At 50.9% G+C, this 14,255-nt stretch overlaps 1 protein-coding gene across 4 annotated transcripts in view; it reads right to left on the bottom strand.

The window, feature by feature from the left end:
* NF2 (NF2, moesin-ezrin-radixin like (MERLIN) tumor suppressor) overlaps positions 1-14,255 on the bottom strand; it is a 73,816-nt gene that overhangs the window by 27,124 nt on the left and 32,437 nt on the right. For all 4 annotated transcript variants that reach the window (XM_079762441.1, XM_079762440.1, XM_079762443.1 and 1 more), the window contains 5 exons: positions 8,540-8,608; positions 7,474-7,556; positions 6,024-6,099; positions 4,534-4,668; positions 17-91 (listed from right to left, as the gene is read on the bottom strand). In XM_079762441.1, the coding sequence (XP_079618567.1) occupies positions 17-91; positions 4,534-4,668; positions 6,024-6,099; positions 7,474-7,556; positions 8,540-8,608 (438 nt within the window). The remainder of the gene's footprint in view (positions 1-16; positions 92-4,533; positions 4,669-6,023; positions 6,100-7,473; positions 7,557-8,539; positions 8,609-14,255) is intronic.

Here is a 14,255-nt window from a genome sequence, read left to right as displayed (position 1 = left end):
CAGCATCTCAACTTACCAGCTTATTAACACGGAGCTTTGAGGAGTTAAACTTGAAGACGTCGATTTTCTTATCCAACGGTTTAATGGTAAACTGAAAGAAGGAAGTGGAAGACGGTTTCGGTCGGACGGCCTGGAATGTTCCCACCAACCGGGGACTCACACAACAGCAGCAGCCACCCCGGCAAACAGCCAGCACGAGGCCGCGGGGACCCAGGCACGAAACCACGGTGGATTAGAGGCGTCTGAGGACGCAAGTCTAGGGCTGTGGGAGTTCAGGATCCTCAAAGGCGTGCTCTCAGTACCATCGTGGGCTTAGAAACCTGAAATATAAACCCCTGATGGGCCCAAGCTCCGGGCTGACACGGGGAGGGCCACGCCAGACTCTAAGTCATGGCCCTGACTTAGGCTCACAACCTAGTGGAACTAGACTAACCACAGGCAATTACTGGAGAAGTCACATCTCATATTCGTGCCTCATTGGGGGGCGCAAATCACAGATGTGCTGGGGGATTCAGAGTGGATCTACCACGGGTAGGAGGGACTTAAGCTGGCGAAGAATATGTACAGAAGTTAAAAGATAGGATGGCTCGGCCGGCGTGGCTCAGAGGTTGAGCATCTACCTAGGAACCAGGAGGTCACGGTTCGATTCCCGGTCAGGGCACATGCCGGGGTTACGAGCTCCATCCCCAGTGGGGGTTGTGCTGGAGGCAGCCGATCAGTGATTCTCATCATTGATGTTTCTATCTCTCTCTCTCCCTTTCCTTTCCTCTCTGAAATCAATAAACATATACACTGAGTGGCCAGATTATTATGATCTCTGAATGCATAATAATCTGGCCACTTAGTGTGTGTGTGTGTGTGTGTGTGTGTGTGTGTGTGTGTGTGTTAGGCCCGGTGCATAAATTTGTGCATGGTTGGGGTCCGGCCAGCCTGGCCAGGGGAAGGGAACATGGGCGGTTGGCCGGCCTGCCTGCTGGTCAAACTCCTGGTCTAGGGGACAAGTTGCATATTAGCCTTAAAGCTGGGAGCTGTGTGTCCGCTCCAGCACCAGCGAACCCCCTGCCATCAAAAGCGGGGAGCAGGCTGCTAGCAGTGTCCACGGAGCGTGCTAGGCTCTTCGTGCCTGGGCCCCCGTGGATATGGCCTGGATGGCAGGTTAGGCCTAGGGGACCCTACACGTGCATGATTTAATCATGCACTGGACCTCTAGTATTAAAATAAAAAGATAGGGTGGAAGGACATTCTACACAAGGAAAGCAATACAAATAAGGCAGAGATGGGCAAATGAGTGGTGTGTGTGTTTGTGTGTGTGTGTGTGTGTGTGTGTGTGTGTGTGTGTGTGTCTCATCAAGCATGGCTCTTTGATGCCTAAGACGATACCATGGGCTTCGACGGGGAGGAAGGCAGGGGTGTGCTGGGAGTGGAGGGGTGGGCTAGGGGTGGAGGGGTGTGCTGGGGGTGGAGGGGTGGGCTGGGGGTGGAGGGGTGTGCTGGGGGTGGAGAGGTGGGCTGGGAGTAGACAGACAGAGGGGTTTAGACCCAGTGTGATAGCGTACAGGGCGTCACTTCAGATTTCTGAACATGGGATTATTATATGAAAGCTGATAGCAGAAGGAATACAGTCAAGCGTGAAGACGAATAGACCGTAGCGGAAGAGGCAAACACAGTTCCTGAAATCAAAGCGGAGAGGAAGATGAATGATAAGGGGAACCAGGAGGTCACGGTTCGATCCAGTCAGGGCACATGCCCAGGTTTTCGAGCTCCCTCCCCAGGGTGGGGCGTGCAGGAGGCAGCCGATCAATGATTCTCTCTCATCACTGATGTTTCTACCTCTCCCTCTCCCTTCTTCTCTGAAATAAAAGTGTCCCCTCCGTCAATAAAAATATATATGTATTTTTTAAAAAGAACAAGTGGCAACGGTTGTTTTCAACCATTCCTGATGAGACCAGACAGATCCTACATTTCAAAGATGCCCTTAAAAACACGGGTCATCCGTTCCCAAGAAACACCTGCTACGCAGACAAATAGGTTTGGAGAGATCTGTTCTCGGGTGTTTCTTTCTCCGGTTACATCGTCCAACCACGGGTTAGCACCGCGAGGACAGGAAATAATCCTCTGTGTAGCTGTCGGTCAAGTTCATTTAGAGGCGGTATTGCTCCCGTGTCGGCTGCTGTTGGTGAATTTCGAAAGCTTATTTTTGGCCCTGCTGTCAAATCCCGGGGCTGTCAGCGGGAAACCACGCGTTGTGTGGAGACCGCGGGCCCTGCGCCATGCCAGGGCCGCACGGAGAATCAATGAGTCGCTTAAAATAAACCAACGACGTTTCTGTGTTGACAGCACGGCTGCCGTACAGAACTACGCGGGCTACTTCCTATGAAGTCCCGTCAGTCTGGGGTCTCCTTACTGTGCGAGTTATTGACAGGACGGAGCGTGAGGGCGCCTCGCCCCTGGAGAGGGGGTATTAGGGTTCGGTGTGTCGGGCCACCCTAAGGGAGACCTGAATCCCTGGGTTCTGGGAGGACGAGGGTTTTGGGGAGCCTGGAGCACACACATGTGTGGGTGTGCAGTAAACAGCCGCCATAAAATGAGAAATGAAAAACTACCCTACCCCGGCTCACCGACTGCTTGAAGTCACGTGGAGCTTTCCATTTAAGTACTTAAAAAAAATAAAAAATCCCTAAATGCTCATTTCCTGGGCTGCTTACCAAAATTTGAAAGCCAGAATGTTTTGAGTTAAGAAGCTCAATCTAGCCCTGGCCGGTTTGGCTCAGTGGATAGAGCGTTGGCCTTTGGGCTCAAGGGTTCCAGGTTCGATTCCGGTCAAGGGCACATGCCCGGGTTTCGGGCTCAATCCCCGGTGGGGGACGTGCAGGAGGCAGCCAATCAATGATTCTCATCATTGATGTTTCTATCTCTCTCTCCCTTCCTCTTTGAAATCAATAAAAACGTATATAAAAAAAGAAAATAACCTTAAAAAAAAAAAGAGAGAAAAAAAAAAAAAGAAGCTCAATCTGGCCCGGCCGGCGTGGCTCAGTGGTTGAGCGTCGACCTATGAACCAGGAGGTCAAGGTTCGATTCCTGGTCATGGGTCAGGGCACATGCCTGGGTTGCAGGCTCGATCCCCAGGGGTGGAGCATGCAGGAGGCAGCCGATCAATGATTCCCTCTCATCATTGATGTTTCTATCTCTTTCTCCCTCTCCCTTCCTTTCTAAAATCAATAAAAAAATATAAAAAAAAAAAAAAAGAAGAAGAAGAAGCTCAATCTGTCTCGTCAAGCCTGGACAAGCAGATCGCAACCACGTATTAGGAACTGGGGGCCTGGTGCTCCTCTCCGGGAGCTGCTCCCAGGAAAGAGAAAGCAGGAGGCCTGCCTGGGGGAGGCGGCTGCGCGGGCCACATGAGCTGTCAGTGACTCACTCCACTGTCCGGGCCGCGCTCCTCTGCCTGGTGCCCTGTGAGGCGGCTTCAGGGAACCTGGAGCGCGGGCCCTGAGATCCCACTCCCTGGACACGGGCCACCTGATCCCTCCGCATCGCTGCTGCCTGTGATGTGACACGGGAACCCCAAACACGGCCCTACTCTCCCCGCAGCGTTCCTGTGAGGACTGGACGAGCGCCGGGGTGAAAGGGCTTGTACTACGTCAGTGTCCGCTCCGTCGTCAGCGCCTCACACTGCAGCCCCGTCGTGACGGCACTGTACCTTCCCGGAGGGCTCGGGCGGGATTTCCTACATCTCTGCTTCCCCTACAAAACCTAAGGCAACCCAGAGGCTCAGTAATCCCTTTAAAACTAACAAAGAATGAATAAGTGAACAAACCAATGAATGCAGGATTACAGCGTTTGGGAGATGCTATTAGAAATATTAGAATTCTTAGAGTGTTGATCTAAGTGATTTAAACTTAATTATCCTCAATTTCTGATAAGCAGGTTAGCCTGATATCATTAGTTATTGTTGATATTCTCTCTCTCTGTCTCTCTCTCTCTCTGTCTCTCTCTCTCTCTCTCTCTCTCTCTCTCTCTCACACACACACACACACACACACACACACACTCACACACACACACACTCACACCCCCACCATACGTACAAGCTGGACACAGAGAAAGGGTTTAATATCCACCATACTTAAAAGGCAAAGAGAATTTCTCACCAAAAATAGAAAGCCAAGTCATAAGAAATGGTTACGTTTTGGGGTTGATTTACTGCTTGTCCTTTGGGGCTAAGTTCTGACAGGCTCAGCTCCCAGGGCGACAGGCTGTTAGCAGGGCGGGGGCGGGGGTGGGGGGTGTATAGGGATGCTCTTTGAAAATAGAATGCCAATACTCTCCTGTAAATGCTATAAAAATCAATAACCAAACACCCACCGCCTGGGCATGAAATTACTTTCCTGCAACAGGAGGAGAGTGGCTGGGGACCCCGCAGCCAGAGGGGGGAAGGGGGAGGCCTGGGGACCCCGAGGCCAGGAGGGGAGATGGGGGGGGGGGAGGCCTGCGGCCGGGCCCCAGGTGCAGCTTCGAGCGGACAGGTCCTACCTCCTTGTCGCTGTAGGAGATGTTCCGGATCTCGTTCCACGGGAAGGAGATCTTGGGGGTCAGCCTGTTCTCGGGGTCGTAGATGTGAAGCCCCAGCGCGTCCACGCCGAGCAGCAGCTCCGTGCCCTTCTTGTTCTGTGGATTCGACAGAGAGCGGCCGCCGTCAGCTCCGGCCGAGGCCCGCAGTTTCATCCCACGTCCCGCAGGACCTGGGCCACCGTGCGGCAGATGGCAGGCTTCAGCAGGTCCCCACCGGCTTCCTGAACGGGGGCAGGTGGAGACATGGCTATACCATTCTCATGACCCACGTGTCCCCGGAGAGGGACGGCGGGAGGCTCCTGCCACTGTCTCGATGGCTGAAGTAGCAGCAACCTAAGCACTGCTAACCTCTGAGTAAACAGCCAGGTTATCATAGATGTGAAATGAAAGCCTGTAAGATTAATCATTTCTTAGGTTAAAAGAAAAAAGCTGTTGGCACAGCCGGTATGGCTCAGTGGTTGAGCATTGACCTACGAACCAGGAGGTCATGGTTCGATTCCCGATCAGGGCACATGTCCGGGTTGCAGGCTCGATCCCCAGTGTGGGGCGTGCAGGAGGCAGCCCATCCATGATTCTCTCATCATGGGGTGTGCAGGAGGCAGCTGATGGATGGTTGCTTTGCCGTCTACGATTCTGTAGTTTGGAGCTAGCGATGCCATAGCTCAATGGATTCGCAGGAATTCCTTTGCGAGGAGCCTCCAGCAGGCTGGAAAGGCCCAGCCGCGGACTGCAAACAAAGGCCATCCTGAGGCAGGAGCAATCGGCTCCCAGAGGACAGTGGACAATTAATGATCTGAATAAAAATCCAATTAGCCTGCCGGGGAGAACAAGAGTCCACACCCCCACGCGGCAGTGAGACATAAAAGCGTCTTCGCTCTCCTCCTGCCCTTGGGAGAGGGAGTATGCACAGGTGGGCCCCGCGGGGCCCGGGTCTCGCAGAGCCGGATGGAAATACTCCAATGTTGCACCCAAGCATTCAAACGGGTTTCTGCTCAGCCCGGGACCGGCCCCAGGCCCCGGAGCTCCATCAACACTTAATTACCTTGGATCTAACGGAAGCCCCCAAAAATAGACAACGAGGCTGTAGGACCCTCTACCCTTCCCTCCCCTTCACCACTGAACCGTGCAAGAGTCTCCTCCGATCCAGCTCCAGCCGGTGTGGCTCAGTGGATGGAGCATCGGCCTGCAGACTGAAAGGTCCCGGGTTCAATTCCGGTCAAGGGCACATGCCCGGGGCGTGCAGGAGGCAGCCGATGGATGATTCGCTCTCATCATGGATGTTTCTCTCTCTCTTTCCCTCTCCCTTCCTCTCTGAAAACAATGAACATATATTTATTTAAAACAAAAAAAAAGAGTCTCCGACCCAGAATGAGAGAGTAATCCCTTTCCGCAGTCGGCCCCTGGGTCTGTCTCTGGCTGCACGCGGGGAATTCGGAGAAGCTTCCACGTACCCGGATGGCGAAGTAGTTCACGCCGTACATCTCCAGGTCCTGCGCTATCTTCAAATACTCCATCTCGGCCTCGTCCCTATGGGGACAGGAAAGACGCCGGAGCTGAGAGAGGAAGCGGGAGGGCAGGCGCACACCGCGCTGGGTGCGCAAGCGAGCCAGAGCGGAGCCCCGCGGCGCTCTTCCCAACCCGGGGTCTGTGCTGCACGGCGAGGTCCAGCAGGGTCTCCCATCCGCATCAGCAGGAGGGAACAGCCCTGGCTGGTCTGGCTCAGTGGACAGAGCATCCGTCTGTGGACTGAAGGGTCTCGGGTTCGATTCCGGTCAAGGGCACATGCCCGGGTTGCGGGCTCGATCCCCAGTAGGGGGCGTGCAGGAGGCAGACGATCAATGATTCTCTCTCGTCATGGATATTTCCATCTCTCTCCCCCTCTCCCTTCCTCTCTGAAATCAATAAAAATATATTTTTTAAAACAATGTGAAAGGGAATGAAAAGATGATCAATTCCTAAAGTGATCGGGGAAATGCTGATTAATATTTAACCCTTTGCAATCGCTTGCTTTTTTCTCGATTCCTTTATTCTACTCGGGATTTAATTTTTTAAATACCCCAGATTTTACAAAGCGCGGCAGTAGAATAAAAAGCTGGAGTTTCTTTTCATACAAACTTATTTATTTGGATTTTTTTATATTTCAAATTATTGATACATTCAAAGAGTAATTTTAATCTCGACATCCGAGTGCAAAAGGTTAGGACATGTTTTACCTTTTAGATGATAAAAATTGGATTGATAAAAACAGGTATTGCCCTAGCCAGTTTGGCTCAGTGGATAGAGCGTCAGCCTGTGGACTGAAGGGTCCCAGGTTCGATTCCGGTCAAGGGCATGTGCCTTGGTTGCGGGCACATCCCCAGCTGATCAACGTTTCTCTCTCATCACCGATGTTTCTATCTCTCTCTATCCCTCTCCCTTCCTCTCTAAAATCAATAAAAATAATTAAAAGAACAAACAAACAGGTATTGGGAAGAGCATGGGATGGGGGGCTGGAGACACTCACACACTGCTGATGGGCACGTGAACAGGTACCACCTCTTTGGGGGGCAATCTGGTGGCGCCTGTCAAAACTCAAAATGCATCCTGTGACTCAGCAACTCTTCTAAGGAATCCACGGGCGAATCACACAGCCCATTACGTAACCATATACCACGGTGCACACTGCAGCGCGTTTGGTAAAAGTGGAAAGCCTCTACCCCGGCGGGCGGGAAGTACCCGTGCTCACGGGCGCTGGGAAAGGGATTCCTACAAAACCGGACATACTCCCAGCTCTCTCTTTTCTTTCATACACTCCAGGTATGCACTTTGTTCGACAAGCACGTCCTAGTTTTGTAGTTTGTTTAAAAAAAAAAAAAAAAAAAGCCCCTAAAGAAATATAAACCAAAAAGGAAGCCGCCTCACCTGGCCCGGCCTCGGTGCTCCGCGTACCAGGCTGTGATCCTCTCCTCCCACATTTCCGGAGTCATCTGATACAGATTTATTACCTGGAGAAAGAGAGGGCACCATAAAACACACACACACACACACACACACACACACACACACACACACACACACACGGAGGTTCGGTATCGTGTGCCGTGTTCATCATGACGCATCACTTCGACAAAACAGCACGGCTATTTTCTTTTTATTATTATTATTATTATTTTAAATATATTTCTTTATTGATTTCAGAGAGGAAGGGAGAGGGATAGAGAGAGAGAAACATCAATGATGAGAGAGAATCATTGATGGGCTGCCTTCTGCACGCCCCCTATTGGGGATCGAGCTCACCCACCTTGAACAGAAGGACCGTTTGGCCCTAGCCGGTTTGGCTCAGTGGATAGAGCATCGGCCTTCGGACTAAAGGGTCCCAGGTTCGATTCCGGCCAGGGGCCCCTGCCCGGGTTATAGGCTCGATAGGAGGCAGCCAATCAATCGATGGCTCTCTCTCATCGTGGATGTTTCTACCTCTCTGGCTCTCTCCCTTCCTCTCTGAAGTCAATAAAAATATATTTGAATAAAAAAAGACCGTTTGCAGGCCCTGCGAGTCCTGGCAGCCCCAAACTCATTGCGTGAACCTTTCCTTTTTTAATATTCTTAACAGAAATTCCGTACTCTCCACTCAAGATCGATTACAGCCCGGCCGGCGTGGCTCAGTGGTTGAGTGTCGACCTGTGAACCAGGAGGTCACGGTTCGATTCCCGGTCAGGGCACATTGCCCGGGTTGCGGGTTCGATCCCCAGTGGGGGGACGCGCAGGAGGCAGCCGATCAATAACGCTCTCTCATCGTGGATGTTTCTATCTGTCTCCCTCTCCCTTCCTCTCTGAAATCGATAAAAATAAATATATATTTTTTAAATTAAAAAGAAAGACTTGATGACCAAACATTTATAATAACGCTCTTGCCACGTCCTCCCGTTATTCCTTCAGGTCCTTCGGTTGTGATCCCTCCCCAAACAGGGAACGGGATGGGATGCCTTACCCTTTTCGGCAGCAGCTCCTCTTGGGCCAGAAACCCCCGCTTGTGAACCGAGGGGTCGTAGTCGCCGTACTGGGGGGAGAAGAGAGGGAGAGCGGGCGGTTGAGATTCGAGAGACAACTGTCATTTTCCGAACAGCTGGACGCGGGCTCCATTCCCTCCCAGCTCCAGGGAGCAATCCAATCCCGATGACAAGTCAAGATTTCAGCCTTGCTGGCGTGTGATCCCCGCATGAAAATTCAGAGCTGATTGCATCTCTCCGGACGCGGCCGCGCAATCCCCGCGGGCGGCGACGCGCTGATGAAAATGTGACATTCGCAGGGAAAGGGGGCCGTGGTTTCTAAACCGGCAGAGAAAGCCGTCGCTCCCGAAGCTCGTGCTTCAGAAAGGAAGCGACAAAACGCGACTGTGGCCGCGGCGGCGCGCAAGGTGTGATAAGGGCCTCTCCCTGCCGATGGCGGCTCAGTGGCCGGTCACCGGAGCTGAGGGCTCGGTGGGAGCTGGGGATAGGGCTGGCGGCCTGTTTAATGCCTTTCATTCAAGGCTCTGAAAAAAAAAACCGCTCCGGGAAGATGCGATGCCAGCGCTGTCACTCACGTGTGTCATCCGGACAAAGACACGAGTGAAAGGCGGCCTGGCTTTCCTAAAGCTGTAGAGCCGGTCCCCGGAGGGCCAGACCCGGGCAATGTGTTCTCCCAGGATAGGGACTCGGAGATTTACTTCCCGATTGAAGAAAGATAATCCTTTTCTTTCTCAGGACACGTAAGTCTGCCCAGGACATAATAATAACGATAAAAAGAAATGATGGAATTTTAAAACAGAAACGAACTAGGAAACCTAGAGAACATAAAAATCAAAGCCCGCCGAAACCGGTTTGGCTCAGTGGATAGAGCGTCGGTCTGCGGACTGCAGGGTCCCAGGTTCGATTCTGGTCAAGGGCACACGCCTGGGTTGTGGGCTCAATCCCCAGTGGGGGACTTGCAGGAGGCAGCTGATCCATGATTCTCTCTCATCATGGATGTTTCTTTTTTTAAAAAATATATTTTATTGATTTTTTACAGAGAGGAAGGGAGAGGGATAGAGAGTTAGAAACATCGATGAGAGAGAGAGACATCGATGAGCTGCCTCCTGCACACTCCCTACTGGGTATGTGCCCGCAACCGAGGTACATGCCCTTGACCGGAATCGAACCTGGGACCCTTCAGTCCGCAGGCCGACGCTCTATCCACTGAGCCAAACCGGTTTCGGCTCATCATGGATGTTTCTATCTCTTTCTCCCTCTTCCTTCCTCTCTGAAATCAATAAAAAAATATTTTAAAAAAACAACATGATGGCTGACACACAGCACTCAGGACAACCTGATGTTCAACGATAAAAGCTCAAGCCGTGTCACCTCTCGGCGTGTTTTCTAAATTCATCAAATGAGAGCGCTGGTCCTAAAGGGTTTGAAGTGGGGGCTGCAGAGTATGTCCCCACTGTGGCCTTGAGTAAGGCACCCCTCCCCCCCCTAACCCTCCACTTCCTCATCTGAAAAGCAAGGGTCCTAACGAGCCTGCCTCATAGTGGGTGACAAGGAGGAAGTAAGCCAATCCGGGGAAGCACTCGGCTCCTAGTTATAATGTCACGTATTACTGTTAACTTCTCTCCGTTGTTTAGAATGACACCGGTCACTACCTGCCTCTCTGATCTTTTTTTTTTTTAATTATTATTATTATTGATTTCAGAGAGGAAGGGAGAGGGAGATAGAAACACCAATGATGAGCCCTGGCTGGTTTGGCTCAGTGGATAGAGCGTCGGCCTGTGGACTGAAGGGTCCCAGGTTCGATTCCGGCCAGGGGCACATGCCTGGGTTGTGGGCTCGGTCCCCAGTAGGGGGCGTGCAGGAGGCAGTCAATCAATGATTCTCTCTCATCGTTGATGTTTCTATCTCTCTCTCCTTCTTCCTTCTTCTCTAAAATCAATAAAGTACATTTTAAAAAAAAAAGAAAGAAAGAAAGAAACATCAATGATGAGAGAGAATCACGGATCGGCCACCTCCCACACGCCCAGTGGGGGATCGGGCCCGCAACCCGGCACGCGCCCCTGGCCCTCGCTCCATCCACTGAGCCAAACCAGCTAGATTTTTTTCAAGGGGTAGGAGGGCGGAAGAAAGCCCTGCTCGCTGCATTTGCATGCCTCTCAGGAGTGCTGACCGGACTGTAATGCACAAGTAAGCAGATATGCAGAGTTAAGGTTGTAAATCCAGGTTCCAAAGGCTTGTAAGATTAACGACCCACATTATCCTACTGAGCTTCCCGGCGACTCCGCTGATCAAATAGGTTACGTCTGAGCAGTGCAGAGGCAGCAAAGGCCCGGCTCACAAGGCCCGGGCTGACTCCACTTGCCACATGAAAGCCGCCTTGATGTGTGCGTCGGCTCTTAAGTGAGCCTTTAAGAAACAAAAGAAGAAGAAGATCCTTAGGTGGTGGCAGCTGGTGAAGATGAAAGGAAGTCGTGCCGCAGCACAGGGAGAGACGGCTGTCCTCCGCCTTTTATGTACAAAAGCACCCTGAGACGGTAGCCGGGGACCGAGTTTCCTGTGAAGCCAACGACGCTGGGGTTACAAGTCTCTGTGCCCAGCTTTATACTCATAATTTGTATTCTTGGGTTGGAAAAAAAAAACACAACACAACAAAACTCCTGAGGTTATAGAAACTTCAGGCCGCACAAAACCTGGATCCACCCCTGATGATAAGCCAACTGAATTTAAATTCGAGACAGGGGTTCACCATGTATGGGGTTCTGGGAGTCAATCCTTACGTGAAGCGGATACTGATTATCCTTCTGGAGGTTAAATACTCTCCCCTGCCTGTATGCGTGGAAAATTAGGCAAAACGCTCTGAACGGGATCTCACAAAATATAAAAGGTTTCATCAATACATATATCGCATAAATAATCGGATCCCTACCGCACGCACCTCCGTCACTAGAACACAGATGGATTAAAGCCTTAAACCAACAATGAAAAGCCATCAAAATACAAGGACGAAATGTAGATGGACATGTGTATAATAATGGTGGGTGAAGCCATTCTAAAAAGTCACTCAAAACATCAAAAGATTGACAGTCTGACACGTAAAAAAAAAAAAAAAAAAAGATAAAAGGTTAATACCCATCATAAACGGAGCTCCTATAAATCAACGAGAAAAAGATAAGCAGCAGAGGAGAAAAATGGGCAAATCATAAACATCAGACTCACAGAGGAAAGTAAATCTGTGAAAAGACGCTCAGCCCCAACGGTCAGCAAGGAAATGAAAACTTTGAAAAATCTATTTTTTTTCCTGTCAGATTAGCAAACATGTGAACGACCGACAGCATGAGGATGTGGAGAACAGGTATTCTCACACACCGTTCTCAGAAGTTACGCTGGAGGGCAATGTGGCCACACCTATTTTATTTTTTAATTGAGATAAATTTACATGCAGACGACGCACCATTTGCAGTGTCTAATTTCGTGGTTTCCAGCATATTCAGAAGGTTGTGCAACTATCACCGCTATCTAATTCCAGAATATTTCTATTGCCCCAAAAAGACATCCCATACCCATTAGCAGCGACTCCCGATTCCCTCCCTCCATCCCATCGCCACCACTAGATCCACTTTCTGCCTCTACGGAGCTGCCCACAGTGGACATTTCATAGGAGTGGAATCACACCATCCGCGGCCTTCGCGTCATGGTTTACATTTTAAATGTTCTTATCCTTCGACCCAGTTATGCCGTTTCTTGGTATCGATCAGAGAAACGTTGTTCATGTGCTCACATTCACGGATGTTCGCTACATCCGTCTAAGTAACTGAAGAATAATAGAAAGAATAACAAACCTAAATATCTCCCAATAGAGATTTAAACAACCTGGAGTCCCTCCTTTTTATGACATACTAGAGTCCCGGTGCACGAAATTCGTGCACGGTGAGGGGGCGTGGGGTTCCTCAGCCTGGCCTGCACTCTCTTCAATCCGGGACCCCTCAGGGGATATCTGACTACCGATCCTGCAGTCAGACATCCCTCTTGCAATCCAGGACCACTGGCTCCTAACCGCTCACCTACCTGCCTAATCGCCCCTAACCACTCTGCCTGCCGGCCTGATCGTCCCCAACTGCCCCCCTGCGCCAGCCTGATCACACCCAATTGCCCCCCCCTGCTGGCCTGATCACCCCCAACTCCCCCCCCCCGTGCCAGCCTGATCACCCCTAACCTCCTCTGCCTCGGCCCCGCCACCATGGCTTTGTCCGGAAGGTCTCCTGGTCTAATTACCATATTACTCTTTTATTAGTATAGATGGCTCAGTGGTTTCAAAACATGAGATGGATCTATCTGTTCTGGCAGTTTTCAGTGGAAAGGGCACATTGTACAGGACTCTCTCTGGATTAGTCACCCAGAGCGAGGATTCGGGGTCGGCGGGGGTATCTCCTCACCTGACCGGCCCCTCCCTCACCCATCACTCCACCGAGGCCGTGCCAATGCACAGACCGTCCGGGCAAGCAAATGAGCCTCAACGGCGCTCCTATTGCATCCATGGGTTTATTGCTCCCTGTCAAGCTTATGGGTTTGGAACGTTGCCTTACGGTCGCTCTAATTTCTCTTTCTCTTGATTACTAGTGAGATGGAACATTTTTTTGTTTTGTTTTTACTCATCACTCTCATTTTCTCTTCTTTAAAGTGCCTGTCGTTCATACGCCTGGTGCCCATTTTTCTGCTGCCTCTTTCTTCTACACGTGCAGAGCTCTTTACGTTCAGGGATAATGGATGTCATTCTACCTCTAGAAACCTACCTTAAGGGGAGAGAGCTTTTGCACGTTTACACAAGGAATCGCATAAAAGGATTTTCAGTAAAGCGCTGTTGGAAAAGCAGAAACTAACCCTACCTCTTCCTCAGAAGGGAGGAGGGATAAACCAGGTTTGTTTGTCAACGGTTACGATACAGTGGTTAGAAGTAATGGGCTAAATCTAGACGTAGAACACAGATACATCTAAAAATCAACGCGGCGTGGGGAAAATTGCAGCATTTTGTAAAAAGGATGTGCGAAAAAGATAAGCAGAGGGAAGCATCGTTTGCATCAACCTTTACCTCCTGAGTTTTTTTAAGTCTGCACCTCCCCCATCCCTCCCCTTCCCCCCCTCACCCCCCCCCCCCACCTCCAACTCACCACTGCCCGAGGTGTGAGCCTCATTCCCAGTCTCTCACCGGGAGGACCCCAGCCTGATAACAGGGCTCTCTGTTTCCAAACCTGCCTCCCCCTCCAATATGTCCTCTAATATGTCGCAACCCACAGGTTGAGAACCGCTAGCAGGGTCGCCTAAGACCATCGGAAAACACAGATATTTACATTACGATTCATAACAGCAGCAAAATTACAGTTATGAAGTAGCAATGAAAATAATTTTATGGTTGGGGGTCACCACAACATGAGGAACTGTATGAAAGGGGTCTCGGCATCAGAAAGGCTGAGAACCACTGCTCTACGTGTATCTTTCATACACCCAACTTCTTAACTGCTTTCTGGCACCCTGTCCCTAACCTGGACCCAAGAATACCGACTAAGAAACGTCAGTCTCCTCTCCCACCCTTCTTTTCTCCGAGCACTAGGAGTCGGCAGGCCAGCACTGCACAAAATTGATGAAACTATATGCCACGCTCTCCCAAAGTCACGTTGAACGCGCGCACATTTCGGACGCCGG

Source organism: Cnephaeus nilssonii (genome assembly GCF_951640355.1).
Source record: "Cnephaeus nilssonii genome assembly, chromosome: 22".
NCBI classification, from domain to species: Eukaryota; Metazoa; Chordata; class Mammalia; order Chiroptera; family Vespertilionidae; genus Cnephaeus; species Cnephaeus nilssonii.
Note: the sequence above shows the minus strand (reverse complement) of the source record. Positions and strands in the feature narration are given on the sequence as shown.